Source organism: Plasmodium gonderi (assembly GCF_002157705.1).
Source record: "Plasmodium gonderi DNA, contig: Chr12, whole genome shotgun sequence".
NCBI classification, from domain to species: domain Eukaryota; phylum Apicomplexa; class Aconoidasida; order Haemosporida; family Plasmodiidae; genus Plasmodium; species Plasmodium gonderi.
The window spans coordinates 325,258-343,941 of NW_021628937.1; the positions used below are offsets into that span (position 1 = coordinate 325,258).

At 30.7% G+C, this 18,684-nt stretch overlaps 4 protein-coding genes across 4 annotated transcripts; 1 reads left to right on the forward strand and 3 right to left on the reverse strand.

Annotated features, from left to right (window-relative positions):
* Positions 1-496: 496 nt before the first annotated feature.
* Positions 497-6,319, reverse strand: PGO_120480 (hypothetical protein, conserved; the record flags this gene model as incomplete). The annotated part of the gene is made up of 1 exon (XM_028688844.1): positions 497-6,319. One exon carries the CDS (start codon positions 6,317-6,319, stop codon positions 497-499), a length of 5,823 nt encoding a protein of 1,940 aa, XP_028544645.1.
* A 1,014-nt stretch (positions 6,320-7,333) lies between these two features.
* Positions 7,334-8,755, forward strand: PGO_120490 (hypothetical protein, conserved; the record flags this gene model as incomplete). Its single annotated transcript, XM_028688845.1, has 1 exon — positions 7,334-8,755. One exon carries the CDS (start codon positions 7,334-7,336, stop codon positions 8,753-8,755), a length of 1,422 nt encoding a protein of 473 aa, XP_028544646.1.
* Positions 8,756-10,039: 1,284 nt separating this feature from the next.
* PGO_120500 (hypothetical protein, conserved) lies at positions 10,040-10,795 on the reverse strand (the record flags this gene model as incomplete). The annotated part of the gene is made up of 1 exon (XM_028688846.1): positions 10,040-10,795. The coding sequence occupies one exon, from the start codon at positions 10,793-10,795 to the stop codon at positions 10,040-10,042; it is 756 nt and encodes a 251-aa protein (XP_028544647.1).
* Positions 10,796-13,746: 2,951 nt separating this feature from the next.
* PGO_120510 (inner membrane complex protein 1f) lies at positions 13,747-18,030 on the reverse strand (the record flags this gene model as incomplete). Its single annotated transcript, XM_028688847.1, has 3 exons — positions 13,747-17,577; positions 17,712-17,771; positions 17,986-18,030. The coding sequence occupies 3 exons, from the start codon at positions 18,028-18,030 to the stop codon at positions 13,747-13,749; spliced, it is 3,936 nt and encodes a 1,311-aa protein (XP_028544648.1).
* Positions 18,031-18,684: the final 654 nt, after the last annotated feature.

Sequence of the window (18,684 nt, forward strand, 5' to 3'; positions counted from 1 at the left end):
AAAACGAAACAAAAAAACAATAACAACAATAGTGGTCATAATAGTGATCATAATAGAGGCCATAATAGTGGTCATAATAGAGGCCATAATAGTGGTCATAATAGAGGCCATAATAGTGGTCATAATAGTGGTCATAATAGAGGCCATAATAGTGGTCATAATAGTGGTCATAATAGAGGCCATAATAGTGGTCATAATAGTAGTAATAAGAGAGTAAAGACAGGTGAAGAAAAACGGAGAATTGATAGACCTGCAGGCCGACTAACCAACTGATACGCAAACATGTAGATATAAGAGCTTCATTTATGTGAAACACAATTTACAAATGAACTTGCAATTCTCGTGGTCATCGCTCAGGGTAAGCATTGCGATGCAGTATTTTTTTTCCATTTTTCCCCATTTTTCCCCATTTTTTTTCTACGTTTTATTTATTCGGTTTTGCTTTTTTACACCCCCTCCTGCCTTGTAGAACAACTTCAGGCCCGCCTCGACAAAACTACAACTCCTTATTCGAAATGTTCAACTTCCCATACTTCCTATGATATGGCATTAAGGAAGGCCTGGAAACGACATCCACATTTTTAAATGTATACAAATTAAATTCAATACTTTCAAAGGAGTAAAATGTAATGCACCCCAAACCTTGTACATGTATGTCATAACTGCCACTATCACTATTAACGCACGGGCTTGTTATGTTAAAATAACACTTTTTGAAATCTCTTAATTGGTCAAATCTTTCAACTGAGAACGGGGGATAAATAAATCCAGTTTTTATTTTTTTCCTTAAAAAGTCAGTTGCATCCTTTGAAAAATTCTTTCTTTTTATAATAGGAATTTTTTCTGATATAAAAAAAGACATGATACAATAAAACCTTTTAATATCTAAAATATGAATATATAAAAGCCCACCAATAAAAATATAATCATTTTTATTTATATATATTGCTGATACTTTCTTCTTCAATTTTGTACAAACCACATATTTCATTTCATCATAGTTCAGATATGACAAAATGGAATTACTTGAAATAATTCCAGGGGTGTCATTAATGGTTATATTTTTATTTAATTTTATTTGTATATTCTTTAGAGTTGTTCCTGGAATAATACTATTGCTAATTTGAATATTTCTATTGTCCTTTTTTTTTACATTTTTAAGTATGTAATTTATCAGGGAGGATTTCCCACTATTGGCATTTCCTATAATATAAATGTTCAAATGTTTTATGAAAAATTTATTATTCTTTTCTGCAATTTTTCCTAATGGATCCTCTTCAAAACTGTGCTTCCTCCTCTCCACATGGTTCTTATCTCCCAGAGCTTCTTCCCATTCCCAGTCTTCTCCATAGTTAGGATTTTCTCCATTCAGATCATCCTCCACATCACCATCGTCCTCTTCACCATTGCATGCTTCATCATCCTCTTCACCATCCTCTTCATCACCACTGTATGCTTCACGCTCGCTTCCTTCCAATTGGAACCCCATTCGTTTACCCCTCTTTTTCTTCCTCTTAAGAACGCTCCTGCTTCTAACATAAGCAGTATAAAGAAGCTTCTTCACGTTGAACCCCGTCTTGGCACTAACCAAAAATATATTCCTAAAAAGCACATTTATTTTGTTGCTTCTTAAAAAATTATACACGTAATTCTTAACAGTGAATTCTCTATGATCAGGTAATAGATCAACCTTATTTACACAAAAGTAAAATCCTTCTATCTTACTTTTATCTGAGTGCATCTTCTTATATAAAGAAATCAACTTTTTCAAATTCGAATAAATGTACAAATCTAATATATCAACGATGTAAATAATACAACATCTCTTTTTGAAAATATTTATAACATACTTTTCGAAATCAAGTGCACTAATTTCATTATTATTTCTATAATTAATTATTAAGTTGTTGCTTATTTCATTTCTATATTTTAAGTTGAAACATCTTTCACACAGGTACACCTTTTCCTCACTCGCTTCTTCCACTTTCATTTCATCCATTCTTCTTTTTTCATACTTATCTTTCATAATAATACACCTTTCTAAAGCTCTCTCTGCACTTCCCCTCGAACTAAACGTATGCTCAATCTCGTTTCTTTTTTCTTCCTTCGATTTACTATCGTCTTCTTCACTTTTCTTATTTATTTCCATCTCATCAACTATATTCCTACTCCTTTCCTCCAAAACATTTTCCTTATACATTTCTTCATCTCCTCGCGAATTCCCAAGTGCATTCTCACTGTCATCCACATCGATCTTCCACTCCTCCTTTGCATCCTTCTCCACATCTGTTCCCTTCTCCACCTCTTCTTCGTCATAAATATCACGTAGTATGTCACTCCTCTCGTGTCCTTCCCCTTTATTTACCACCCTATCAAACACGTGATCTTTCAAAAAACCGAACCTCTTTTGGTCCTTTGATTGAAAGGGTATTCCACACCCCACGCATGTGCTCTTTGATAATTTAACTTCAACATTCATATTTTTAAAAAATTCCTCAATTTTTTTTTTTTCTTCAACATGTTTCTCATTTTCTTTTTTGTCACCCAATTTTTCTTCATCTACTTGTTTTTTCTCTTCAAATTGATGCAACTGATTTTCTCCTGCATTGGGATTCTTATTCCTTAAAATGTTTTTAATTTCTCTTTCAATTTCTTTTTCATCCATATCGCTCAATCCTGCATCTACTGAAATGTCATCCTTAGCAATGTTGTCCTTTTTTCCAACGACCTGTTTGTTCTGTTTTGATTTACTCTTTAACTCGTTCTTCAACTGTTTGAAGGCTTCTTCATAATTTATCACATTAATATGTTTTTTTACATTATCATCCATTTTCTCTAAACTTAAAAAATCCTTTGATATTTTCTCTTTCTCTAAAACTTTTTCTAAATAATTATTGTTTTTCTCATTGTTTGTGGTACCTTTATCTCCAATTTGTATCTTTTCGTTTTTATTTTTTTCCTTACCCTTTATGGTAGTACTCTTATTATATTCCATATTATTATCAGCCCAAATCCCTCCGTTTTTACTGTCCTTCCTTTCGCACCTATCCTCACTTAAACCAATAATATTATCTATTTTCTCAAAATGGAACAAATCTGCATCTATCTCGTCACTAAGCGTGTCTTCCTCGTTATGAACACTACTTCTTGGGTAGCCATTCCTAATGTTGTCTTTTTTTCTCTTTTTTTCTTCACCTCGTTTGGCCTCACCCTGTTTGGTCTCTCCCTGTTTGGCCTCTCCCTGTTTTGGCTCGCCCCTTCTCTCTCCCCTGGTGCAGAAAATGTTGCGCTCCCTAACCGTTTGGAATAAATTCCTCTCGCGTTTACCATCTGATAAACCATCATAAAAGTAAAACAATTTGAAATTGTTTTTTTTCCCCCCTTTGCTTCTATAGTCTGAATTTGGAAAAAGAGAATAATATCTACTCTCAACCATACATCTGTGCATAATTTTGTTGAAGCTAAAAATTTCGTCCTCTTCATCAAAAGGGTGATTCATTAAAAACTCCTCAATGGAGACAAAAAAGAAATCTTCCTTTATTTTATTCAAACGATTCAATATGATTCTACTTAAATTGGAATTTGTACATGCTAGCACCCTAACTAAATCATCATAGTTATTAATTTCTTTCCTATTATTAATAAATAATTTCAAATTAAAAGAAATATAGTCATATTTCAAAAAATCTCCTTCCTTACTCAATTCATAAATATTCTTATTCGTTTTACCATTTTCCCTACTAACAATTTCTTTGTAAATATCACTATCAATTAGTATATCTACACTTTTATTATGTTCTTTATAATTGTGCAAAAAATTGTATTTCATTTTTTCACTTGTATTATTTCCTTCATTTTTTTCTTTTCTCACCTTTTCTTTGTATTGCTCCAAGTCTTTTATTTCTACTTTATTTAATTCATAACAATGTAAATCTTCTTCCCATACTTTTAAATAACCATAAAGTAATCTATGCATATCAATTCCTTCTAAATCTTCACTACCTATTATTTTTTTATTCATTTCTTTAATGATTTTCTGTTTTCTTGAAAATCGGTTCTTATAAGGCATCTCATAAAGTTCTTCAAAGTTTATATCTTTAAATAATTCCTCAAACGAACTACCTTTCAACAAATCATCCCCAAGACACACTTTACTATCACTACTATTAATATATATTCTTTTCATGCTTTCCTTTAACTCATCTGATATACTCATTCCATATACCTCATATGCTACCACACCTATATCGGTTCGAAATTCACATGTATACTTATTGTCATATACAAATTTTATCAAAATGATGTTTCCACTAGTATCACCCTTCGTACCTTCTTCCCTGATACTGTTGTCATCCCTTTTTTCAATTTTCTCTTTTCCTCTTACCCCACCATCATCATCATCATCATCATCATTATCATTTGCTTCTTCATTATTAAATACTTCACATGAAATACAATTCAGAATTTCTAATTTAACTCTGTCCTCATCCTCCTCCTGTTCTTTCTCTTCCTTTTTACCCGATAATTTTTCATATCTCTTTGTGTTCCCCATTTCTGTGTTTTCTTCACTCGCAGAGATTTCTTCTTGCTTCTCATGGTTTTCGTTCCTACAGTTCATACCTTGTGTTGCATGCCTATCTCCTCCGCTTCCATCACTTCTGCCATTTTCACCACTTTCTCCATTTTCATCACTTCTGCCATTTTCACCACTTTCTCCATTTTCACCACTTTCTCCATTTTCACCATTTCTGCCACTTCCACCACTTTCTCCATTTTCACCACTTCTGCCACTTCCACCACCTCCACCACTTCCTCCTCTCTCATCGCTGTTATCATCTCCGGGTAAAATCCAATCGTCATCCGATCCACTCCATTCATCGTTCATCTCATCCTCCTGAACTTCCCCTATGTCTCCTCCAAAACTATGGCTTTCCCTTTTCCTACTTCTCCCCAAATGTTTTTCCATTTCCCTGTTTTTCTTATTTTTTTTTTTCTTCTTTTCTTCTGTCTGATGTGCAGCTGTGTTCTCACCATTGTACAGGATCCTTTCTACAGCGTTTACATCCCTCCTCTCTTCCAACTCGCTTAAATCTGTCATGTAATCATCAAACGATTTGGAGGCATTCCTGACATGAACTTTTTTATTCTTGTGCAAGTTTCGCTCCTCGTGTTCTACAAACTTCTGCAATTCCATAACATTCTCTTTTTCATTACATTTTTCAAAAAGGGCTATATTTAACGTGTCATATATTTTTTGTATGTCAATATTGTTCTTAACAAATACAGTCTCATACATATTTTTTCCAAAGAACAAATCGATATACGGTTTGATATGTTTAATTTCCAAAGTATTAAATTCCATCATTTTGATATACTCATCTAATTTTTCATTTTCTTCTTTGGAATTTTTATTGTCAATATTTATATTTACATTTTCCTCTGTCTCTTCGTACAAAAGTTCATTTTCTTCACCCCCTTTAAATTTTCTTTTATTTAAATCCTTTTTCTTTTTTCTTCTTTTCTTCTTAAGTTCTGCATTCACATCATATTCAAAATTAACCAACTTCAGGATGTTCATAAGACTATAATCAAAGGAGTAATCAATATTTTCTGTCTTCTTTTCTTCCTTAATCTTTAAAAATTCAATAACGATATTTGTGCAAATGCACGCTAATATAGACACTAATTCGCTTTTCTTCAACCTATCACTTTCGTTAAAATTTTCTTTAAATGCTTTTTCAAATTCGCTTGCGAATAGTTCTTTTTTTCCTTTTCTACAACCTCTGCACGTGATGGTCCTACTCCTCAGCCTGCTCCCGATACATTCACTAGAACATCTCCACATACTTCTCAAACGCAGGTCTCTGCCACACCGATTCATGTCACAACCATTTCTGCCACACCCATTTCTATTCACAGTGCAGACATGGCGATCCTCGTTATCATCTCGCGAGGGAGGTGTGTGCCCTCCTTGTGCAAAACTCACATTAGACTTAAAAAAAAAAATTCTTGTAGAATTATAGATCTCTTTTTTCTTAACCCATCTCTTAACGGATTTCCTATAAAATCTTTCATTCAAATTAACATTCCTATTTGTTTCTATAAATTTCAGAGGAAAGTAGGACACACCCGTTCTTCTTTTTTTATTTCCATATATTTTGACCACCTTTTTTTTCTTGTCATTCTTATTACAATCTTTTATATTCCGATTTACAAAAAACAAGTTTTCAAAATGTTTCTTTTTTAAAAAATAAGAATTACATTTTCTACATGTGATAAAAATATGGACTAAAAAAAATACAAATGATTTTAAAAACATTTTTTTTTTTTTTTTTTTTTTTCTTTTATTTTTTATTTCTACACAATAACAAAGAATTTTCTCACTAAAGAGGGGAAAGATGAAAGAAAAAAAAAATAAAAATAAAGGGGTATGAAAAACAATTTCAAATTTTCACTTCCATTTTTCATTCTTATTATATCTCCTCCTCGTTCTGTTTACATTTAATCATAATTTTATCACTATCTCTTGTTTGCCCCTCTAACATATATATATATATATATATAAGAGGAAGTATCAAGTCCTAATCCATATCTCTCTTGTCATTTTACTCCCCCAACTTGTGGTAAAAAAATTTGTGAATGCAAATTGTGTGACATCCTACCAACTTCCAAGTGGAAAAAAAGGGAAAAAAAAAAACGTCCTATTTATGCTCTATTTCATTCTTGCCATTCGGGACGACTATAAAACACCGTTTGGTAAAAAATACATTGGAGCAAAAATAAATCTGGGGAACAGGTTTTCCCATGGGAAGAAGTTGAATATTTGCATACATAACGTTGTGAAGAAAAAAAAAAAAAAAAAAATGTAAATAAATAAATGAAGAAATAAATGAGTGAATAAATAAATGAATAAATAAATGAATAAATAAATGAATAAATAAATGAATACATTAACATGTAAACGAAAAATAGGAAATGCCACAGGAATAACGAAATGATGAGGCACCATTCCTGAGGCAGGGACCTTTTTTTTTTTTTTTTTTTGCCCACTCGCTCTCCCCAAAAAAAAAAAAAAAAAAAAAAAAAAAAAAAAGAAAAAAAAAAAAAAAAAAAAAAAAAAAAAAAAAAAAAAAAAAAAAAAAAAAAAAGAAAAAAAAATACTAAAGAAAGGAAAATTTTTTTTTTTTTTTTTTGCCCACTCGCTCTCCCCAAAAAAAAAAAAAAAAAAAAGAGGCAAAAACGGAAAATGTAAAATAAAAGTTATACATAAAAATATATAAAAAAAGCAAAACTGTGTATCAAATTAGGTAACAAATTTTAGCCGAATAACAAAATGAATGACGATGAGAAAACGAAGAAGGTGATAAATGAACATACATCTCAATCTCAACTGAAAGAAAAATCCTTAATACCAAAAAAATGGAGCTACCAGATGAAATCACACTGTCAGGAAAAAGATCCAAAAGAACAAGACAAAAATAAAAAGGAAATGGAAAATTTCCCAAAAAATCAATGCCACCAAAAATCAATTAATAAATCACTGGAATTGCAGACAAATACAAACAATGATGAGTCTAAGCGAAATCTTGAAAATTTATTGGCATCTTACAATTCCACTGATGAAGAAAAAGAAGAAATTCGCACTCACGGAAAAAAAGTTCTACAAACGGATGCAATTAAGTGTGATATTACAACAAGAGAAGAAATGCACCCTCAAGGGTATCAGCACCACAAAAAGGGTAGTACCGTGCGTGATGATGATGCTGATAATGGTAGTGATAATGATAATGGTAGTGATAAAGATAATGGTAGTGATAATGATAATGGTAGTGATGCTGATAATGGTAGTGATAATGATAATGGTAGTGATAATGATAATGATGATGATAGTGATGATGATAGTGATGATAACGATTATCTCGCCATTGCTGAAGGAGAAAGGATTCATGGAACGCAAAAGACAAAACAGAGTAAAGACAAAGACGCAAAGACAAATGATGAAAATGGGAAAAGTGAGGAGAGGCAAAAAATATCTTTGCAAAAAAATTATCAGGATGGAGCAGACACCGAAGGGAAATGCAAAGAGGAAAAAACCTCAACATCAAGTAAATATCAAAACAATGAAAAAGGTACATACCACTCCCAAAGGAAAAAACATCTTAAAATAAGTGACGAAATAGATGTATGTAAATCTCAACTCAATATGTGTAAAAATAGTTTCGAAATGGAAAGTAGAAATTCTTTATTTCATAAGGAATATGGCACAGGTCTCCCCAATTGGGGAATGACGAACTCTATATCTACTTATTCCCAACAACATCCATGTCACGACAAAAACAACTTTCATAATGTTAATTATTATGCAAATAGCTACTATACGAGTACCAGAAATAACCACTATGCTGGGGAGTCAAGCATAACAAAAATGCCCCTTACGAATCTAGGGTTCTCAAAAAAGAAAGAAATTAATGTTAACCTAGAAAATATACCCGTAATAGATCAGAGGGAAATTTTGAAGGATTGGAAACCTGCCATCACGCATGAAGAAACCAAGAGCCAAAAATATAATATAAAAACTAAAGTTTACAACGCGACTAGTAATACTTTTGATAAAGTAATTGTTCATGGAAAAAATCAAAAACGAAAACATCAGATAAATTGGCTAGCCAAGGAAGCCGTGGAAAAAGAATATGAAATTTTGCAAAAAACAAACTACACCAAAAGAAGAACAACGAGCGATAAATATGGGTGGTAAAACCTGACACAGACCATTAACTTATTCTTTTTTACTCCATACATCTGCTTTCCTCTACAGTTTTATTGCTCTATTTTTATCGATAAATTTCGGCGCTCTATTTTTTTTTCTTTTCCTTTTTTTTTTTTTGTAAATCGAATTCTTCTCACAGCCTCTCCTTCCCCCACAAACACACGCACACTGCAGTTCCCACGTCTTTCATTTTTTTTTTTTTTTTTCATTTTTTAAATATAATAATTTTGTTCTATTACATCTAAACATAAGTTCGCACCGTCTCGTGGGTATTATATACTTTATGTGATAACTCATATCCTTTTTTTTTTTTTTTTTTTTTTCTTTTTTTAATTTATTTTATTTTTTAGTAAACACCTTTTCTTTCCACTTTTAAAATAGTAAATTTTGTAACCTTCCCCATATACATATGTGTATATATATAGTATACAATTCTATTCTCAAATGCATAACCAACTGTGTATACAAAGCTAGCCATATACACTAAAGAAAGGTAACTTAACTCTGGCCAATTTACTCATCCTGTTCTTAACATAAACGGGACGGAGAAAAGCGTTGAATGTTAAAATGCAATTGATTCTACATTAGCATAGTTGGGTTCATCATGATGCGAACACATGAATAGACAAAAAAAAAAAAAAGAAAAAAAAGAAAAACAAAGCAAAGCAAAACAAAAAAACAAAACAAAAGCGTCTATGCTTTTAAGGCAATGTGCTTTACTTATAATGTGATAGTGCAGAAGGTGTTGAAAATAATAACATACAGGTACTTGTGTGAATGGGCCTACGCATGAATGTATTAAACTATAATGCATGTAAATTATGTGCACATGTTGTTTTCTCCATCTTCATTCTTCATTTTCATCTTCATTTTTCACTTTTTTTTTTTTTTTTTTTTTTTTTTTTTTGGTTTTCTTCCCTTTTGATAAGAACGCCTTCGATTTGTCACTTCTAGATGGACACATGCGTTTATTAATTCAGTTCCTCATAGGATACATTAGAGCACTTGACTCACTACATTCATATTTTTTGGCACTTGCATCATGAGTAACATTTAGTATCAAAATGTTATATGCATATTCTTTTTTTAAAAAAAAAAATATTTATAAAATTCATCATCCAAGTGTAACAACAACTATAAAATGTGTGTACACTCCTATTCACACAAAATTAATGTTTAGTCGTATAGTTTTGATGTTTATTTTATTTTATATTGTTTTCTTTTTTTTTTTTTTTTTAGCTTAAGTATTGGTTCCATTCCTGACAAAAAATTTCATTCTTCTGATTCCTCAAAATTGTCATCGTCACTGTCATACTCATTGTCATTGCCATTCTCACTGTCACCGTCATTGCCATTCTCACTGTCACCGTCATTGCCATTCTCACTGTCACCGTCATTGCCATTCTCACTGTCACCGTCATTGTCATTCTCACTGTCACCGTCACTGCCATTGTCACTGCCATTGTCAATGCCATTGTCACTGCCATTGTCACTACCATTGTCACTACCATTCTCACTACCATTCTCACTTCCATTCTCACTACCATCTACTTTTTCCAGCAAATGTTTATAAAACTTAATAATTTCATCCGATTCGAACATGATGAAATTATCTATTTCCAGCGCTGGGACTTGAATTTTCCCTCCTTTCTCAAAAAGCTCTGTGTAAAAGATACTTCTATCAACTGCATTTCCTTTATTTATATTTTTCATCAAAACGACTATTGGTTTATCTGTTTTTACTAATTCTTCTACTTTGCTGTCTTCATCAAATTTAATAATTTCCACATTTTCATTGCTTTTCAAGACATCAGTTACTTTACTACAATAGGAACACATTGAACTATGGTAAATATAAGTTATGTACTGAATCTTCATAGGTTTTTCCTCTATTTTACTTATTAAATCCTTAGAGTTAAAAATCATTTCGAGCTTTTTGGATTTATTTCTGCCAAATGTTCCATTGTGTTCGTTTTTACATAATCCTAGGAAAAAAAAAACTACGATCAGAAGAAAAAATGCATTCATGGGGTTCACAATCTCATAAAAAATATTCAAAACAAAATGTGTTGCAATGGCGCAGTAATAATTGCGTAGTAATAGAATGCAGAAGCAAAAGAATAAATTGACGTACGTAATTGCTAATACAATTAATTAGATGTAAATAAATGTAATTAGATGTAAATAAATGTAATCAGATGTAAATATATGTAATTAGATGTAAATAAATGTAATTAGATGTAAATGAATGTAATTAGATGTAAATAAATGTAATCAGATGTAAATGAATGTAATTAGATGTAAATAAATGTAATTAGATGTAAATAAATGTAATTAGATGTAAATGAATGTAATTAGATGTAAATAAATGTAATTAGATGTAAATAAATGTAATTAGATGTAAATAAATGTAATTAGATGTAAATGAATGTAATTAGATGTAAATAAATGTAATCAGATGTAAATGAATGTAATTAGATGTAATTTGGTATAAATGGATAAAGGTAGGTAAAAATAGCTATAAAATAGCTATAAAATAGCTATAAAATAATATAAATAAGCTCATATAAACAACTATAAAATAGATACAAATGACTATATTTATGTAGCCAAAATGTTTGAGTATATATCGAATTTGTTCGCAATATAAATTCTTAAATTTAGCCATGCAAATGCTAGTTAAATTTTTTCACATCTAATTAATGTTTAAATTTCAAAAAGCTCCTTAGGTTTTAGCTTTACTTTTAGTTTTTGCTTTACTTTTAGTTTTTGCTTTATTTTCAGTTTTTGCTTTATTTTTAGTTTTTGCTTTATTTTTAGTTTTTGCTTTATTTTCAGTTTCCGCTTTATTTTTAGTTTTACTTTTATTTTTTAGTTCTATTTTTATTTTTTTCTTTATTTTTAGTTCTCTTTTTAGTTCTCTTTTTTTCTTCTTTTTTTTTTCCCCCTTAACGCGTAATTCATATATAAATAAATTCACATATATTATACACGTGTGTATATACAGCAAAAAGTATATTGTTCACCTAAATTGTAGAATGGCACTAGTCCACACACACACACACACGCACGTCATATATACCTTAACAAATCATTGTGCACGAAACAAAGGAATTAAAAACAAGAAAAGAAAAAAAAAATTGTTAGAAAAATTTTATTACCAGGCCTAGCTTCCTTTATGCAGAAGGATCGAATCGAAGATAAAATGAAAAAAACGTAGTAAACCCAAAAATCCATCTCCCTTACTATTTTTTCTATATATATACATACATATATACATGTATATAAAAAGTTTCAAAAATGAACATTAAGCTACTTTTATTAAACACCAGAGAAGTGTGAAGAGGAGAGTAGCTCAATTTGTTTAACTATAAAAAGTAGAACGAAAGCAATCCATAGAAAAGGCAGAAAAAAAAAAAAAAAAAAAAATTTAAATGATATAAAATAAGGTAAGATAAAATAAGGTAAGATAAAATAAGGTAAGATAAAATAAGGAAAAATAAAATAAGGAAAAATAAAATATAATGATGAATAAATAAGACGATAAATTAATTAGAGAGGCAAAAGTACATAAACGCAAAGCTAGTGAAAGGCAAAATAAATCGAAGCGCCAAAAAAATTACGCGCAATGAAATAAGGTCTACCCAAATGAAACTTAAAAAAAAAAAAAATTATCATCTCCATAAATAATTTATGTAAACTTATGTATGTATATATATATATATATATATAAATACATTAATATCTTTTCTCCCATGCGTCAAAATCTTCCCTCTTGACAAATGAGATTCTTTGCAACTGATGATTACGCAAAAGCACGTTTATGTCAGCATGCATACCTGGCAAAGCCTCTATATACACGTTTACATATGTATATATATATATATATAAAAACCCCGCTTTTTATAATTGCTTCAAAAATTTTCTACAACTTATTTGCCACTGTAGAACCAATTTCCTCCCCTCGGTTTCAACGCAATCTCAAAGGATTTATCCTATCCATATAAATATACACCATGATGTATACATTTTTGCACTTGTTTATTATTGCTGCATGTGTGTTTATATGGCACAAAGCATTTCTGCATGCATTTTTCAATTCCATTTCGAAACTTAAAACAATGTTGTGACAAAAGAAAAAAAAAAAAAAAAAAAAAAAAAAAGTGTAAATAACTTTCAGGATATTCCAAAAAATGCATCTAATAATATTTCGCGGAACCAAATAAGTCTTTGAAATGTATAAATATATAAATGCTTTCGAAAAATGTAGAATGTTACAAATGAAATTGCACCTATTCACACATCTGTAATTGTGTAAGTATTTGCTTGATCGCATAATAGCCACACACGTAAATATCATAACGAGAAAAAGGCACTAGAAAAATAAAATTAAAAAAAAAAAAAAAAGCACACAACCATATACACATACATACAAAAGCATATACATATTGTAACAAAATGTGTAAACTATGATGGCACTGAGAAAAACAGAACAACAACAACAAAAAAAAAAAAAAAAAAAAAAAAAAAAAAAAAAAAAACACTTTAAAAACGAGAGATGTATAAGAACACAAATACATGTGTACCAGTCATATATATGCATACATGCACACCACACATATACGTTCACATGTAGTATTCACTATTTGAACTTAGCATATTCGCACGAATCTATGGGGGTTACTAAAATTGAATGATAACAAACACGCCGCCACCAGCAGCACCCGAATTTAACAATAACTAAATCAGAATAACACTCACTATAAGTGTTAAAAACAACAGTTTTAGACTTTTATTTTTGAAGATAAGAAAAAGAAATTTACCCTAAATACATAATTTTTCCTTTTTTTTTTTTTTCTCCCCCATTTCTTATTTCCCAAGTGAAAGGCAAAACTGCATGACTCTTTTTAGATGCAACGATGTGTGTGAGATGTTCTTTTCTTTCACACGTCCACACATACATGCATGAACCCTAAAAATTATTCATTCTTCGAATTAAACACTGTTCCATTGAAAGAATAATTACTACCTATGTCATCTGCCAATTGATTGCTTAACCCATTGGAAAACCCACCTTCACGAAAATTTTTGTCTTCATCATCTACATACTCAACAACATAAGCACTAATTCCATCGGCTGAACATGCACTAGGGCTCCTAGATCGCAATGCACATGTTGCATTGTTTCCTTCCTGCCCATTGTTCACGCTGCTCATCGTGTTCATATTGCTCATGCTGTTCATATTTTTTATACTGTTCATATTTTTTATGCTGTTCATGTTGCTTATACTGTTCATGTTGCTTATACTGTTCATGTTGCTTATACTGTTCATGTTGCTTAGGCTGTTCATGTTGCTTAGGCTGTTCATATTGCTTAGGCTCTTCACGTTGCTTATTTTCCCACCACACTGTAAAGCATTTGTTCGGACACAGGAATCGTAACGCCTTAAGCATTCACCATCCTTAAATGTATTGGTCGTATTATTTACATGATCATTTGTATTCCAATCAGTAAGTTCCTTCTTTTCGCACACAGGATTGCTACTAGAAAACGGATGAACACAATTTGATCTATTTGCTCCATCGCTATGTATATTATCATTATTACTATTAAAATGGGCGCTGTTTGGAAAATTCCTTAAAAAGGGTAAAATGGTTCCATCATTTCTTTCATTGTTATAATTTGAATTATACGTCGAATTAGGCGTTGTAAAATTGTTATTCAGTTGTCCATAATTGTTAGATGCACTAGCCGAATTTCTGGTATTATCCAACCATGTTTTCGTGTTCATACCTCCATAATCAACCTTTCCATTCGAATTAAACATATTCACATTCATCAGAATATCGTTTGAATAAAAATCATCCCTTTTTGGCATTACATCAAAGTTAGAAGTGTTTTTATCCACACTGCTATTTAAGCTTTTCGAAAAACTCAGGCCGTTTGGAGGGGTAGCATTTCCGGTCCGATTTGGGGTACCACTTCCGATCCCACTTCCGATCCCACTTCCGATCCCACTTCCGAACCCACTTCCGAACCCACTTCTGAACTCACTTCCAATCCCACTTCCAATCCCACTTCCGAACCCACTTCCGAACCCACTTCCAAGACCGCCCTCAGAACCCATGCGACGCCCATAAATGTGGTTATCCACGCTCATAGACCTCTCCAAGTTAAAGTTATTTCTGTTCACCAAATTGAATAATTCATTTCTTTTTATCGGATCGAAAGAATTTAAATCCAACTTCTTAGCATAAACTGAGCATCTGCCATTGTTCGTGCTGCTATCTACACTCTTAGGCACAACCGTATTGTGCGTAACAATATAGGGCTTATGAATAGGTATTTCTACTACCTTTTTACCCCCATATTTATATATAGGTTTCACTGTTTTTGAAACAGGTACAACGACAGGATGATCGATATATTTATTTATATAATAAGGCTTGTCTATAACTTTTATTTTTGGAATTTTTACCGGAACAGGTATATCAATAATTTTAGGTATAGTTTTAACTAATTCTACTGTTTGAATTTTAGGCACATATCTTATTTTTTCTATTGGAACATCACGATATTTTATAATAGGGACATAATTAGGCTCTTCAACAATTTTTTTAATAGGTACTTTAACTTTTCTAATTACTTCATTTGGGATTTCTACAATTTTTTTTACAGGTACAGTTTTTATTACTTCTCCTATGTCATCATAACTTTCATATCTGTTTACTACTTTTACTACAGGAATTTCAATATATTTAGGGATAATTTTTGTCTCAATTTTATTTTTATATATAATTCTCTCTTTTATTTCTGGCTTTTCTACAATTTTTACAACTTCTTGTAATTCAGGTACTTCTATAATTTTATCTTGAAAATGCAATTCAGGTACTTCGATTTTCGTTTCCACATATTTATTAATTGGTTTCTTAACAACCTTTTCAACTTCTTTAATTTCATATTTATTTATATATTTATTCACTTTATGCACAACTGGAACTTCTACTATCTTTTCCACAATTTCTACTTCTCTATATTTTGGAATTTTAATCGTGTCAAATCCTTCATGAACTATTCGTTTATCTATGACATGTGAACTGTGTGTAGCCCGAGAGTAATCTGTGTGTGATGTAACTTGTTCACAAACAGATACATCATTTTGTATTTTCTCATTATTTTTTATCTCATTTGGTTTCATTATATTGTTACTATTCATCATTACTTCTCCGTCTACACCACTACTATTCTTGAATGTAAAATCTGTGTAGTTTGAAAATTCTGCCGTTTTGGCTCTCATAACATCTCCACTATTCGGGAGGAAATTTGTATTGTTATTTGTATTGCTATTTATATTGCTATTTATATTGCTATTTGTATTGTTATTTGCATTACCATCTGTGTATACACTTATATTGTTTCCTCCTATGTTGTGCTCATTAGCAGAATCAATTAAAACATTATCATACACGTTCTTTCTGTTTACTAGTTGATCAAAATGAACCCCTCCTCTAAGAGATGCATCTACGCTAGCATTATTTGCATAATAAGGTACATTATCAGACAAATAAACATTCTCCTTATTCACATAATTCAACGACGTGGTCATTTTACCACTATCGTTACTACCTATAGGAGTATGACTTGTGTACATATTTGTAAAGTCCATTTCATTTGCTAAATTAGTATGGGTATAATACCTTTCATCTAGTGATTTATTGTATTCTTGTGCGCACTCAGCACTGTATTCTTCAATGTTCTTCGGATATACAAAAGGATAAGGATAAGTAGGGGTAGGAGACGTGTTCAAGTTCAGGTTTAAGTTCAATGCTTCACTGAAACCTAGTTTTTTTTGTTCATATGAATTTAAGTTATTTCCGTTCAGACCCCAATTACCCCTAGGATACCCTCCGAAATTGTCACTACCGTAAGTCCACAAATTGTTACTTCGATAATTTCCGATATTACCACTTTGACAAGTTCCGATATTGTTACTTGAATACGCATACAAGTTTTTCCTTTGAAAGGAGTAAAAATTATTCCCCTTGTTTTCCACGCTGTTACCAATATTCGGGCTCAAATTGTTAGTGGTAAGTAATTTCAAATCGCTACTCTTATTTGCATCCACATGGATATCATTATATGGGCTAATGCTATTCCCTTCTCTGAAAGTTAAACTAGTGTTTGTGTAAGGATATGAATTTTGAGGCGCGTTATAATAATCGAGTTTATGTGCATAAAAATCAACTTTGCTAGGTGGATAAAGATACGTAGGACCTTCGTTAATACTAGTATATATTTTATTCTCTGTGCTCGTTAAATTATCCTTAAAGGAAATTGTGCGAGACAAACTTTTAGAAGAATTATCAGCGTCTATATTTTCACCCCTGTTTAAGTTTTGTGGGATATTTTCTTCGATATTTAAGATACCTACGCCCTTTCTTTGTAATTTTTTCTTAATATTGTAGTCCTGATTATTGATTGGGGAACTTTCAACTATGACACTCTCGCTCTTGCTTGAAATTTTATTTTCATCTAAACGTATGCTTCCTCTTTTATATTTTCCTGCTGATGTGCCACTGTGTGCCTTCGTGTCGTTTGCTTTATCTAATACGTTCACTTTGTTCAACTTATTTCGTTGATTCTTCTTATTTACCTTACTAGAACCCCCTTTGGACTGTGCCTTTTGGTCACATATAAACGAATCTGTGTTATTAGCATCTAACGTTCTTGGAATATTTGTCTTTTCAGATATATTCAAGCTGACGTTGCTGCTGGTGTTTGATCCTCCTTCTCTATCTTCAGAAGAATCCTATAAAAAGTAATAAAAACGTGCCGTTATATATATATATATATATGTGTGTGTTTAATTCATTTCGTTTCATGTCTGTGAAGAAATATGTACAATGAGCACTCAAAATGATACTTAAATTTTTTCATTATTACACAAAATTTGGTGGACGTCACCGAGTCTTTGGATAGTTTTTTTTCTAACAATATCCTGCTCTACAAAAAAGAAAAAAAAAAAAAAAAATTAAAATATAGCAAAAAAAAAAATAAAATAAAATAATACTATCAATAGGAATAATACGAAAACCACAATGATCAAATAAATAAATCGTAAGCACAGTCAAATGCGCTTCAAATATATTTGCCCATTTTTTTTCCAAAAAAATCAGATTAACACTTGGGGAAAAAATAAAAAAAAAGAATTTTTTACTTGTTCTCGCTTTGTTCTATCAATCTTTGAAGTACTTTTCAACATATTGATAAAATTTTTACTACTTAGCAATTTTTTAAATGTCTAAAAGTGCAATCAATGTGTACATATATATACATGGAGGCATACATATATACATACACACATACATGTATATTTTTATGCCAGTAGAATTCTCCCCAATTCTGAAAACGTTGTAGATATTTTTTTTTTTTTTTTTTTTTCTTTTATTCTATCACTATTTTTTAGTATATTTATAGGATACAACGAATTGGTTACAAGAAAGACATACGATAAATGTGCACACACATATACTTCACATTAAGAACACGGAGATATGTGTATAATATATATAATGTTTCTATAATGAGAGATAGTAAATAAAAAGTGGAAACAAAATAACATGTATAAGGGAAAAAAAGAAAAAAAAAATGTGAAAAAAATATATGTAGAATAATAAAATAACCCCTTTTTACAAAATGTTCTCTTATAAATGTGGTTAAAATAAAAACAAACAAAATAGATAAAAGAATATATAAAACAAGTGGAAAGGTTGTAAAAGTAAAAATTGTGTTGCCTTATTATATGTTTTTTTTTTTTTTTTTTTTTTTTTTTTTTTTTTTTTTTTTTTTTTTTTTTTTTTTTTTTTTTAATTAAAATTTTCAAAAAAAAAAAAAAAAAAAAAAAAAAAAAAAAAAA